Source organism: Palaemon carinicauda, chromosome 20, assembly GCF_036898095.1.
Source record: "Palaemon carinicauda isolate YSFRI2023 chromosome 20, ASM3689809v2, whole genome shotgun sequence".
NCBI lineage: Eukaryota > Metazoa > Arthropoda > Malacostraca > Decapoda > Palaemonidae > Palaemon > Palaemon carinicauda.
The window spans coordinates 96,564,253-96,577,410 of NC_090744.1; the positions used below are offsets into that span (position 1 = coordinate 96,564,253).

Genomic DNA, 13,158 nt, shown 5'->3' on the forward strand with positions numbered 1-13,158 from the left:
GAGAATCAACCCTAATAGTTCTTGTCAGTCTGTTTGAATATATTGCTGTAAGCTTTATATACTTTCCTCGACAAGATGGAATCAGGCCCTGTATATTACATAAAAGTTATAATGAGAGCAATTGATTTATGGGCAGTTGCTTTATCTTTGCAAAGAATTACTCAACCTTTTTTGAGAGCAGAGGTGAAAGCGTCTTAGGGACAATGAACACCTGTAGATAATATAGGTTTTCGGCCCAATTTATAAACCGTAAATTTATTTGAATATTTCAAGTTGTATTATTATTATTATTATTATTATTATTATTATTATTATTACTATTGCTTGTTAATAAGCCAAAGTGCTCCAACAGGGAAAATAGCCCAGTGAGGAAAGGAAACAAGGAAAAATGAAATATTTTTAGAATTGTAACAACATTGAAATAAACATTTTCTATATAAACTAAAAAAACTTTAACAAAACATGGGGAAGTGAAGTAAGATAGAATAGTGTGTCCGAGTGTACCCTCAAGCAAGAGAACTCGAACCCAAGACAGTGGAAGACCATGGTAAACAGGCTATGACACTACCCAAGACTAGAAAACAATGGTTTGATTTCGGAGTGTCCTTCTCCTAGAAGAGCTGCTTACCATAGCCGAAGAGTCTCTTTACCCTTACCAAGAAGAAAGTGGACACTGTACTATTACAGTGCAGTAACCTCTTGGGTGGAGAAGAATTGTTTGGGAATTTCATTGTTGTCAGGTGTATGAGGACAGAGGAGAATCTATAAAGAATAGGCCAGACTATTCGGTGTATGTATAGGCAAAGGGAAAATGAACCGTAACATGAGGGAAGGATCAACGTAGTACTGTCTGGCCAGTCAAAGGACCCCATAACTTCCATACTTTTTCCTTTGCTTAATCATCATGAACTTTTAAGCCTGAATGAGAAACCTTTAAAGACCTACGTGCCTTTACTTGTATACGTGTAGTTTTAAACTAACAGAAGGGCGTGCTAACAGACTAATTAAAAGTTTACAATAAGGTCTCATACTATATCAATAAATCAGTAAAATCGAGTAGGAAAATAGTCTCGATGAGAGATGAAATGTTCTTGATGTCTTTTGTTAAGTTAATTAATTTTGTTTTTCGAATATTTTAACTGGGAAACGTTTAATGCAAAATGACTAGATCCTGTTTATTGTCTGATATAAATAGGATCTTGAATAATTTCTCTATGATTGTCATATTCCGATGTTGAAACAAATGGGACAAACCATTTATAACGAGATACAATGGAACAGGTGAGATAAAATGGAATGAAAAACAGTAAAAGGAAACAAATGAGGTAGAAATATACAAATGAGAAAGATTGGAATAACGATTTACGATGGAACCAAAGAAACTTAACTGGAACAAGTGGATATGCTGGAACATTTTATATTATGTTTTGATAGGTACACAGACAACTGAGGTGGTTCCTCTGTGAGTATTTTCACCAACGATCATCAAAATTTGATTATCCGTACTCATGACATTTTGTTAACAAACAAACATTTCCAAAAGTGTCCGCAATCTCACCATTGTATTAGGCCAAAAAGGGAGTGGAGATTTAAAGGAAGCCATAAGGTCTACCTGCTGAGTCATCAGAAGCCATTGTCTGGCCCTCTCTGGTTTGCCCCCACAGGATGGTAGTTACTTGAGGTGCACTGTGCACTGTAAACATTATCTGAAGGTCTCTGCAGCTTCCTTTCGGCTATGAATTGCCTCAAGGACCTCTAGGCCTTAAAGCCAATCAAATCTCCAAAATCTGGGTTTTAAAGGTTTAAAGGACTCTCGTAATTGACGGAGGCAAGGGGCAGTGACAATGCCCTAGCTAGCAGGACAATAGAGACTGACCATATACATATATATGATCAGCGCCCAAGCCCTTTTTCCACCCAAGTTAGGTCTCGGGACGGCCAGGCAGTGGCTGCTTATGGCTCAGCAGGTAGACCTATGGGCTCCCCTTAACACTTCTTCTCTAGCTCACAAAGTGATATTGCAGACACTACAAGAATCTGTCAAGCTTGAGCGGGACTCGAACCCTAGTCCGACAAATCGCCAGGCAGGGACGTTTCCAATAGGATGCATTGAGTCTTCGGATATGATTTTATGTATGTATATATATATGTATATAAAGTATATATATATATATATATATATATATATATATATATATATATATATGTATATATAAAAGTACATACAAATATATATACTGTATATATATATATATATATATATATATATATATATATATATATATATATATATATATATATATATATATATATATATATGGTCTGTCTCTAGATTCATACTGCCATAGAATATTTCATCATGATTATTATTATTATTATTATTATTATTATTATTATTATTATTATTAATATTGTTATTATTATTATTATTATTATTATTACTAGCCAAGCTACAGCCCTAGTTGGAAAAGCAAGATGCTATAAGCCCAAGGGCTCCAACAGGGGAAAATAGCCCAGTGAGGAAAGGAAATAAGGAAATAAATAAATGATGAGAATAAATTAACAATATATCATTCTAAAACCAGCAACAGCGTCAAAACAGACATGTCCTATATAAACTATTAACAACGTAAAAAACAGATATGTCATATATAAACTATAAAAAGACTCATGCCAGCCTGGTCAACATAAAAACATTTGCTTTCTTGTATTCGATAAATGGCAAGCGAACCATCATATTCAGTTGCATATATAAAAACGCGATTTCAAAGACATGCTCAAGTTATGGCTTAGTATCGCAATGCCATGTAATTACAGCTAAAGAAAGGAGTACGTGTGTGTCATTAAACATGAATTAACATATTTTATGTGAATTGAATAGACATGTAATTCTGCGTTAATCAATAATTATTTATCACTCTTTTTATACCAATTTCATAAGTGGATATTTTCCTCGGTAGTTTATTGTGAATTCTTTGCTAATTATGTTTATGGTATTCTCGATAATCGCCAATGATAATAATTAAGATTATTATGATATTGATACCAAAAGACGAAATTAGCTTTGGTTTGAAAATAAAAACTATTTTGCTATGCAATGCGTGTTATTAACAGTAAATCATTATAATTATCGCAAGGCCGATGAAAATTATAATTTTGAGATTGATAATGAAATTGCTTGTTAAAATATACCGTCCTCTGCAATGAGTAATATGTCTAAAATATCATAAGAAATTTGAAAATAATACGACAATTTCTTTTTGCATGACCCCGTTTTATTTGCATATGACAGAGAGAGAGAGAGAGAGAGAGAGAGAGAGAGAGAGAGAGAGAGAGAGAGAGAGAGAGAGAGAGAGAGAGAGAGAGAGAGAGGTAAAATTTACAATTATGGTTTGACTTCTTGAAAGTAATATTTAATATGATCGCCATTTCCTCTGTTGAATGTCATACTAAGAAGCAATCAGCAAAAACTAATGATATTCTCCCATACCTTATCCAATTAATAATATTTCTCTATCCTTTTCTTATAGATGATTGATTAACTTTATTAAAAAAATGATAAATCATATAATTTTCTTATATCTAAAAATAATTAAACGTACCCAAGTGATTTTCATACATTGATGAATGATGGTAGCTCTTCTATTATATATTTAGAACGAAATTTTGAAAAGAAAAAAAAAAAGGTATTGAATCCTCAGCTAATGATTACATAGGACTTGGTGCTTAGTCCGCTAGTGACATATTTGCTGATTAATTATTTTCCCAGCAAATTCAAAGGAAGTTTCTATAAAGAAAAAATCGAGTAGTAAAATTTTGACACATCCCGCAAAATGTAGATTTTCAAGTGGGTGATGGGTTTGTAGTCCGTTATAGACACACACATGCACTATATATATATATATATATATATATATATATATATATATATATATATATATATATATATATGTGTGTGTGTATATATATGTATATATATATATATATTTGTATATATATATATATAAATATATATATTTATATAAATGTTGCTTATCCGAAAAAGGAACTTTATGTATATATATATATATATATATATATATATATATATATATATATATATATATATATATATATACACACACACACAGTATATTCATATGGAACAATTCAGGTACTTGGGATCTACTGTAAGTCAAGAGGGAGGATGTGAGGTTGAAGTTGAGAATAGGATAAAAGCAGCTTGGGAGATGTGGAGGGCGGTAACAGGAGTAGTATGTGATATAAATTTACTGTATAGGTAGTAGGTTGGCCGGGGCACCAGCCTCCCATTGAGATACTACCGCTAGAGAGTTATGTGGTCCGTTGACTGGCCAGAAAGTTCTACACTGGATCCTTCTCTCTGGTATCGGTTCATTTTCCCTTTGCCTACACATACAACGAATAGTCTGGCCTATTCTTTACAGATTCTACTCCGTCCTCATACACCTGACAACACTGAGATTACCAAACAATTATTCTTCACCCAAGAAGTTAACTACTGTACTGTAATTGTTTAGTAGCTACTTTCCTCTTGGTAAGGGTAGAAGAGACTCTTTAGCGCTAGTAAGAAGCTCTTCTAGGAGAAGGACACTCCGAAATCAAACCATTGTTCACTAGTCTTGGGTAGTGCAATAGCCTCTGTACCATGATCTTCCACTGTCTTAGGTTAGAGTTCTCGTTTGAGGGTACACTCGGTCACACTATTCTCTCTTATTTCTCTTCTTTTTGTTTTGTTAAAGTTTTTATAGTTTATATATTATTTATTTTAATGTTGTTACTGTTCTTAAAATATTTTATTTTTTCCATGTTCCTTTCCTTACTGGGCTATTTTCCTTGTTGGGGCCCCTGGTCTTATAGCAGCCCTGCTTTTCCAACTAAGATTTTAGCTTAATAATAATAATGATAATAATAATAATAATAATAAAAGTAGGTAATGCCAATCAAGCTAAAAGTCAAGACCTATAGCACAGTAATAAAACCAGTGTTAATGTATGGATGGAAAACGTGGGCGTTAAGACGAAAAGAGAAAGCAAAGCTTGAGAGAACAGAGATGAAAATGCTGACCTAGATTATAGGAATATCGCTGCTTGAAAGATTGGAAAATTATGAAATAAGAAGAATGGCAGGTGTAGTAAAGATTACAGAGGGGATAGAAGTGTTACGACTGAGATGGTGTAGGCACGTGTTGAGGATGGATGGTGGGGAGGGAGTGGGGAGGGATTTTGGGGAAATCTATTATGGGGAATAGATCGAGAGGGAGGCAGAGAATTAGATGGCGAGATAAGATGAAGGATGATATGGAGAGAAGAGGTTTGTTGGAAGAGGGTGCCTCTAATTCAGTGATTCTTAAACTGGGGGGCGCGCCCCCCTAGGGGGACGCCAGGAGCTTCCAAGGGGGGCGTAAGCAGGGCTGTTAGATGGTGCCATTTTTTCTCTTTTTATGTAATATTAATTGCAAAATAATAAAAAACATTATCACTGGTTCCACATGTTTTTTTTTTTTTAATTATCATATCAAAACATGCCAAACCTCAATTAATAAATGCCAAGTTATCAAAGTGACACGTGAGGCTAACCTAGATGAGAGCGGTCAGAGAAATGTTTCCTCAGGAACTGAACGCGTCTCGTACCAACTTATTGCTCATCTCAGCCGCTCGTATAATAACAAAGGGTTTCAGTCATCTGGCTCAGTCTGTCAAACGAAGTAGTGACGACTTTCAAGTCCTGCGTAACATATTTCAACTATTATCAAGTACTGGTAATTACTACATTATTTTTAATGTATTTAGTGTAGTTTTGATTTAGAAGTATTTTTTCTTTTTTGGGCGCGTGTGTTTACTGTATGTTAATCCATTCCTTTGTAGCTGTTTTACTATTTTAGATAAGTTATATGTAGTATTAAAAATCTAAATGTATGTGTAACACGTGAACGACCGGAAAAATTTGTTCATATCATGGTATGACTTACCAGCTTATGCAAATGTACTATACATTATCATTATTTCACCTGCATAATATATTTGTTTCATTTGATATACATATAATTAGGGTGTTCATTTATTTGAGGTGTGAAAAGGGGAGTTATAATTAAATTTTGCATATGCATTATGCATGTAGGCCAGAGTGACGAGATTTTAGAAATTGAAATAAGTGACATTACACAACACACACACAATATATATATATATATATATATATATATATATATATATATATATATATATATATATATATATATATATAAATGCACATGAATAACTACGATATATATGATTATATATGCATTTTGAATCCTCATAAACGTAATGTTAAGAAGAAATTGTGAAGCAGGGTTCTCAGCATTAGTAAGAATCAAAACGAAGTAAAGAACTAAGCTTGATGTGGCAAGTGATCTCCGATGTGCATTGAGCCAAACACCACCAAATATTCCCCGACTAGTTGCTCAAAAGAGCCAGTATCACCCATCCCACTGATGAGTAGCACAAAAAGGCCACTGGCTATAATCCACTTTTTCTGTAATATTACAAGTAGTTAAAGTAGTAACAATGAAAATAAAAATGTAGTAATTAAGATGTCTTTTGTTTTACAAAAGTACATAAATATGGATAAATTAATCACTAAGGAGGATGTGTAATATTTTTTGATGTGGTCATGATCCATGAATGATTGTATTAAGAGTAAAAAAATTTATTTTTGCAGTAATTAATATTTTTTTCTATTTTCTATCAATGTAATGACTGTAATCTGTATAATGCTAAAACAGTTTGAAAAAAGATTAAGATGAAATTTTGTTTCATCATATATTTATTTTACCCATTTTCTATGAACAATGTTTATTTTATTGAAATATAGTACTGTGCATTCCTTTAGAAAATTAACAGCAATGATATAAAAATCTGTCATTCATCCATATACTCACATAACCAATGAAGTATATTAGCACACAAAACGCAACATATTGTTTGTAAAAACAATACATACATACATCGGTACTTTCTAGTTTGGCAAAAATTTCAAGGGTGGGAGGGGGGGGGGGGAAGGGAGGCATGGGATCTATGCTTAATGCAGAAGGGGGGCGCGAGGCAAAAAAGTTTAAGAACCACTGCTCTAATTGAAGGTATTGAAGAGGGCGCATCAGGCAACCAACTCCTTAATGTAGGGATAACGGTGGGAAGGAAGGATATATATATATATATATATATATATATATATATATATATATATATATATATATATATATATATATATATATATATATATATTAAAGTATGTATTTGAGACATATGGTGTAACTGGGAGCACTTTATGTTGGGATCAAGTAAGACAAACGTCTTGGTTGTACAGGGTAGAATCATATTCAGTAAAATTATGTAGTATTTATATCATATATCTATACAATAGACAAGTCTTGGATGGTTATTCAACAACTGTGGGCCGCATTTTACTCTAATATTATCCGAGTGAGTGAGGGACGTATGATAAAATACACATGTAAGAAATATTACTTGCCTTTCATATGTTTTTTTTTTTTTTTTTTTTTTTTTATAAATTCTCCCTTGTGTTTTTTTTTCTTACTGTGAAACCTTATATAAAGATGTAATTTTAATTTTTTTTTTTTATGTCTTGGACATTGGTAATGGTAACGTGTTCGCCTAGCATTGGCATGGCAGCAGATCGATACCCGTCTAGAGCCGCGAGTTTAAGCTGTTTACTGGGGAGGCCACTGCTGTGGCTGGGCACCACAGTGGGGCGTTGGGCTTGGCCGCCTGACGTTCTGGTGATCATCTATTCTTATGAAACTAGATCTGAAACCAGACGCCTTTAACCTTAACGCTTAACCTTGAATAAAAAGTTTCAGTAACCTCGAAAGTGTCAGGGGCCTGCGTACTCCAGACCCTTCAGCAGCCCTTTGAACCTCCCCTACACACACTGTGCCTTTCACTCTTATTTTGAAAACATTCCTTGGCTTCTTGGGTATCTTTCTAATGCTTTCTAACGCCTTTCGTGTTTTCCTCATCGATATCCCTTTTACTAGCACTTCTGAATTATACAATTTCCTTATTAACCTATTTGTTCATTCGTTCTACATGACCAAGTCACCCCAAAATACTGGTACAGCCCTTTTCATACATACATACTCACACTATATATATATATATATATATATATATATATATATATATATATATATATATATATACATATGTGTATATATATATATATATATATATATATATATATATATATATATATATATACTGTACACAGTATATATGAATGTATATAGATATATGCTTATGTGCGCGCACACACACACACACACACATATATATATATATATATATATATACATATATATATATATATATATATATATATATATATATATATATATATATATACATATATATATATATATATATATATATATATATATATATATATATATATTCATGTATATCTATCAATCTATCTATCTATTATCGATATATATATATATATATAATATATATATATATATATATATATATATATATATATATATATATATATATATATATATATATGTATATATATGTCAGTTTTATATTTCATAAAATGACAAAAAATTGAAAAGTAAAGCTATTAAGCTATGGATTGAAATAAGATTATATAAGCATAAAAATGGTCCTTTTTCATGATAAAACCAAAGTGAGAAAAAAAATAAAAGAGAGAGAGAGAGAGAGAGAGAGAGAGAGAGAGAGAGAGAGAGAGAGAGAGAGAGAGAGAGAGAGAGAGAGAGAGAGAGAGAGAGAGGTCAAACAAAGTTTAGTAATGGTTTCTGTTGATTTGTCTTAGATGTAATTACCCGAGAAGTTAATGTACTTTGACTTTAGTTTTAATGCTGTACTCAAATGAACTGTTGATCTGTTTTAAGTACTAGTAACATGCAGTTTTCGGGCATATGTCAATGTTTATATTTAGATTATGTCAAATATGGTACACTCTTCGAAGGTGTGCTTTGATATACCTCAAGCACAGATAAGAGATTTGTTGATACCGGATAATTGGAAGAGACACTGTATAAGGTGATGTTGTTTACTAATGTCTAAGCTGTTTGTTTATATGATTTTAACAAATAATATTATTATGCCGACTTTACAAAACATTTGAAAGATTAAAAGGAGAGATCTAGACTTCTCATATTATAAATGTACGAGAGAGAGAGAGAGAGAGAGAGAGAGAGAGAGAGAGAGAGAGAGAGAGAGAGAGAGAGAGAGAGAGAGAGAGAGAGAGAGAGAAATAAATAAATATTTGAACAATCTTACCAAGGAAGAGGATGAAAACGTGCATGATCTGTCGATGGTTTGTTTACGTTTCCTCTTCTTTTCCAAATCGTCGAGAGAGTGAGAGAGAAAAGAGGAGCGGACGAATAAAGCGACTCGAAGTTTCTCGTTATGTCTCTTCTTTAAAAGGCAGCAAAGACTCGTCGAAGTAGTTTCCTCACAGTTGCGACATCGAAGAAGATTTGTTCTTTTTTAATAGGAGAAGGGAGAGCTTCGGCAACAACTCCTTAAGAGGCTGGGAAGTTGAGAGGCGGAAAAGATCTACACCCGTCCGCTCGATGGACAGATGAGGAGTGAGACTTGATTGCCACAAGATTCTCTTTTTGTAGGACGCATCTCCTCTCCTCTCCCTCCCCTCCCCCCTCTCTCTCTCCTCCCCCGCGCAGCAACTTCGCTTTTTGAGTGGGCAGAAGTAAAAGGGTTTCCTTTGTGTTTGTTTCTAATATTTCATTCTTATTCTTTTTTTTTTTCGTTTAAATGTTCCATCATCGAGAGATGTAAATTGTCAAAAAAAAAAAAAAAAGGTTAGTGTTTGTTACACGTTCTTCAGCATAATTATTCTCATTTACATTTTTTTAGTCTATCGTGAAATTGTCCCTCCTACTTTTCACATCTAACCAATCATTCGCTGCTCAAGATATGACGTTATTCATCTTGCTACCAATCACAGGCTATCAATTTACCTGGGTCAAATTGACTACATAGGTTTGGGTTCGTTAAGGTTTCAACTACGTGTGCAACGAAGGCGTTGGTCTAAGAAGTCGAGAAGACTTGACCAGTTCTTTGCTATTTGTCTGACTTATCCAATTAATAATGAATAAAAAACGTTTGTTTACAAAGACTCCAAATAAACAAAAACAGAATGTATTTTAGTTAAGGTTATTGATTGACGTCTAAAAACTTTTTTTTTTTCACAAGAACATCTAAATAAGGAAACTCTATAGAAGTTTTAGAAGCAAGTAGATTTTAACATTGATTTAGCATTCTGAAATGTTCTTTTTATTAAGGAAATAGAGAATGAGAAGGATGGGGACAAAAACCATCAGATTAAAATGTATGTTCTAACAAATTATCGAACAAGGAAGGTTAATCAATAATTGAGATAACGCAAGCGGATGAATTAAAAATAAATCTTAAAAAGAAATTCGTCGACTAAATAAGGCTATCCAATGAAAAAGAATCTACTTTGAGAAACAAGAAAACGCCAAATGAACGAAGTCGAAGAAAGATACACATCTTGGATGAGAGAGACCAGAAGTGCAGGCAACTGAATAATGAGTTTAGAACCGATCCTGACAGATTCGAGGTACAGACGAAGAACAGGAGTCTTAATGAACTAAAGAGTTCCCTGAGAGAGAGAGAGAGAGAGAGAGAGAGAGAGAGAGAGAGAGAGAGAGAGAGAGAGAGAGAGAGAGAGAGAGAGATAAGAAGGGGAGTGAGATTACTAATAAGAATAACGAACGTAGTAAAAGGCAGGTGATTCGAAGTAGTAAGGGAAGACACGATTAGGACAGAAGCTTTGTTTGTAAGAAATGGATGGGGAATAAAGCCTTCGTTACACAGAAGGTTGTCTGGGGGAGTTTTTCAACAATTATGCTAAAAGGTTGGGGTGGTAGCTATCTAGATTATCTAGGAGAGTTGCCTTTTTTGGAAAGGGAATTTATTTAGTATAGGTAAATGTTTGGAGGTAGATAATTTATTTTTTTGTTGGAGAGTTCTTTTGGAAAGGCCCTCTTTTGAGCAAAGAAATGGAATTATTTAGAACAGGTAATTTTTCAGAGGAAAAGAAGCCTTTTTTTATGGAAAAGGATTTTTTTTTGTTGGAGAGGATTCTGTTTTTTTTGAAAGGTCCTCTTTTGAACAAAGAAAAATTGTAGCTTTTTGGGAATGCTACCGTGAACAAAAAAAAAAAAAAAGAAAAAAAAATTATTTGTAATACGAAATGATTCTCTGGTATCATTTCTCTGAAGAATGACACTTCAAGGGTACCTGGGGTGTTTTTCAGGGAGGTACCTTATTTTGGTATTTTTGGGGACAGGTATCTTTTTAGAAAAGTACTTTATTTTTAGGAAAGGTACGTTTTGGGGGAAAAGTACCTTTGAAAGTGGTAAATTTTTTTTTTGGAAAAGGTACCTTTCTTTGGAAGTTAAATTTTTTTATTGAGAAAATACTTTATTTTGGGAAAGGTACCTTGTTTTAAGAAAGGTACTAATAAGGGAAATTAAATTTTTGGGAAATATACTTCATTTTGGGAAAAAAATTCTTGGGGACAGTTGCCTTATTTTGGGAAAGGTACTTTTATTGTGGAAGATGTGGTGCTAGTGAAAGGTATCTGTAAGTGAAAAATATCTCTTTTTTTTTGGGGGGGGGGAGCGTGTACCTTATTTTGGGAGGGATAGCTTTTTGGAAAAAGTATATTATATTAGTATGGAAAGGCAGTTATTTTAGGAAAGGTACAATTTCTTGAAAGGGTACCTTATTTTGAAAAGGTACCTTTTAAGAAAAGGTACTTTTTTTTTTTGGAAATGTATCTATTTGAGAAAGGCACCTTTGGAAGGATACCCTATTTTGGGTAAATTCCATTTTTGGGTAAGGTACCCTATTTGTTGAAATGTAGGCTACCTTATGGGGGATGGCTACCTCTTTTGAGAAAGGTACCTTACTGAAAGAAATGTAACAATTTTAGGGAAGGTGCCTTTTGGGAAAAATGCTTTATTCTGGGAAAGTTTCTATTTTATTTAATCGTTTGAAATGGTTATAATCTTTCACAGAACGACTGATTAGATGTCTGATTGATGGAAAGTTCTTAATGAAAATATATAAATGAAGAAAAGTAGTTAGTTAACTATACTAATTGCTTTCTTGTGCTAATGGTAGAGAAAATGGTACTTAAAAAGGTACCTTTCTCTCAAGATAGGGACCTTTCCGAAAAAGGTACCATTCCCTGAAGATAGACATCTTTCCGATAAAGATACCATTCCCTCAAGATAGGCACCTTTCCGAAATAGGTACCATTCCCTTTAAAAAAAGTAACTTTCCCAAAAATTTACTTTTCGACCTTCCCAACTTTTGCTTAATTTATTCCGTCTCGTTAGTATCCAATTCCATTCTGTAATCAGACTCCTTTTAACTCTATTGTAAATTGACAGCTTTTTGTTTATCGTCTCTACTTTAATTCACTTTCCTGGACAATATTTCACATAGCCCAGCTGGCCGAATTCCTACGGTTGAAATCACGCTAACTCACTTGCCCATAACTTCGTATTATTCATTTAATGGTGTCAAAAGTTAGCTTTATGCCTTCGCCAAAATCGAAAATTTTGCGAAGGGTATGTAGTCATCCTTGTCGTTTATTTATTTGTATGTGAACATTTTTACGCAGTAATTGCTGTACCGATTTTGATCAAACTTGTAGTCATATTGGCATGACCTAAGGAGGAATCTGTAATATTTAGGATCAAGTACATCAAAGTACAAGTACGCAGCAGTACTTTGAAAATAATTGCAAATGGCAAATATTTTGTTAGTTTATTATTTTTTTTATAAACATTATCCAAAAACTACCGAACCAATTTCAAAGAAACTCGGTGGACATGTGGGGTATGACCCTAGGAAAAATCCAGATTTTGAAGAAAATAGAATGAAGTACAAGTACGCAATGAAGTTAAGAGCAAAATAAGACTGATTGGCGTTCCGGAAGCATGCTCTCTATTGAGTGTCCCTCTAGTTTTTTTTGGGGTGTGTGTGTGTGTGTGTTGGGGGGTTTCAAACCATTTAAACTTGCAATGCCAAAAGTCAGTTCTGTCAGCAT

The 13,158-nt window shown here is 33.4% G+C and overlaps 1 protein-coding gene across 1 annotated transcript in view; it reads right to left on the bottom strand.

Moving 5' to 3' along the window:
• The window catches only part of Trissin (trissin), a 14,785-nt gene extending 5,157 nt beyond the window's left edge, over positions 1 to 9,628 (bottom strand). The window contains exon 1 of the mRNA XM_068394414.1: positions 9,330 to 9,628. Coding sequence (XP_068250515.1) covers positions 9,330 to 9,354 — 25 coding nt within the window. The 5' untranslated portion in view covers positions 9,355 to 9,628. The remainder of the gene's footprint in view (positions 1 to 9,329) is intronic.
• Between the last annotated feature and the right edge of the window lie 3,530 nt (positions 9,629 to 13,158).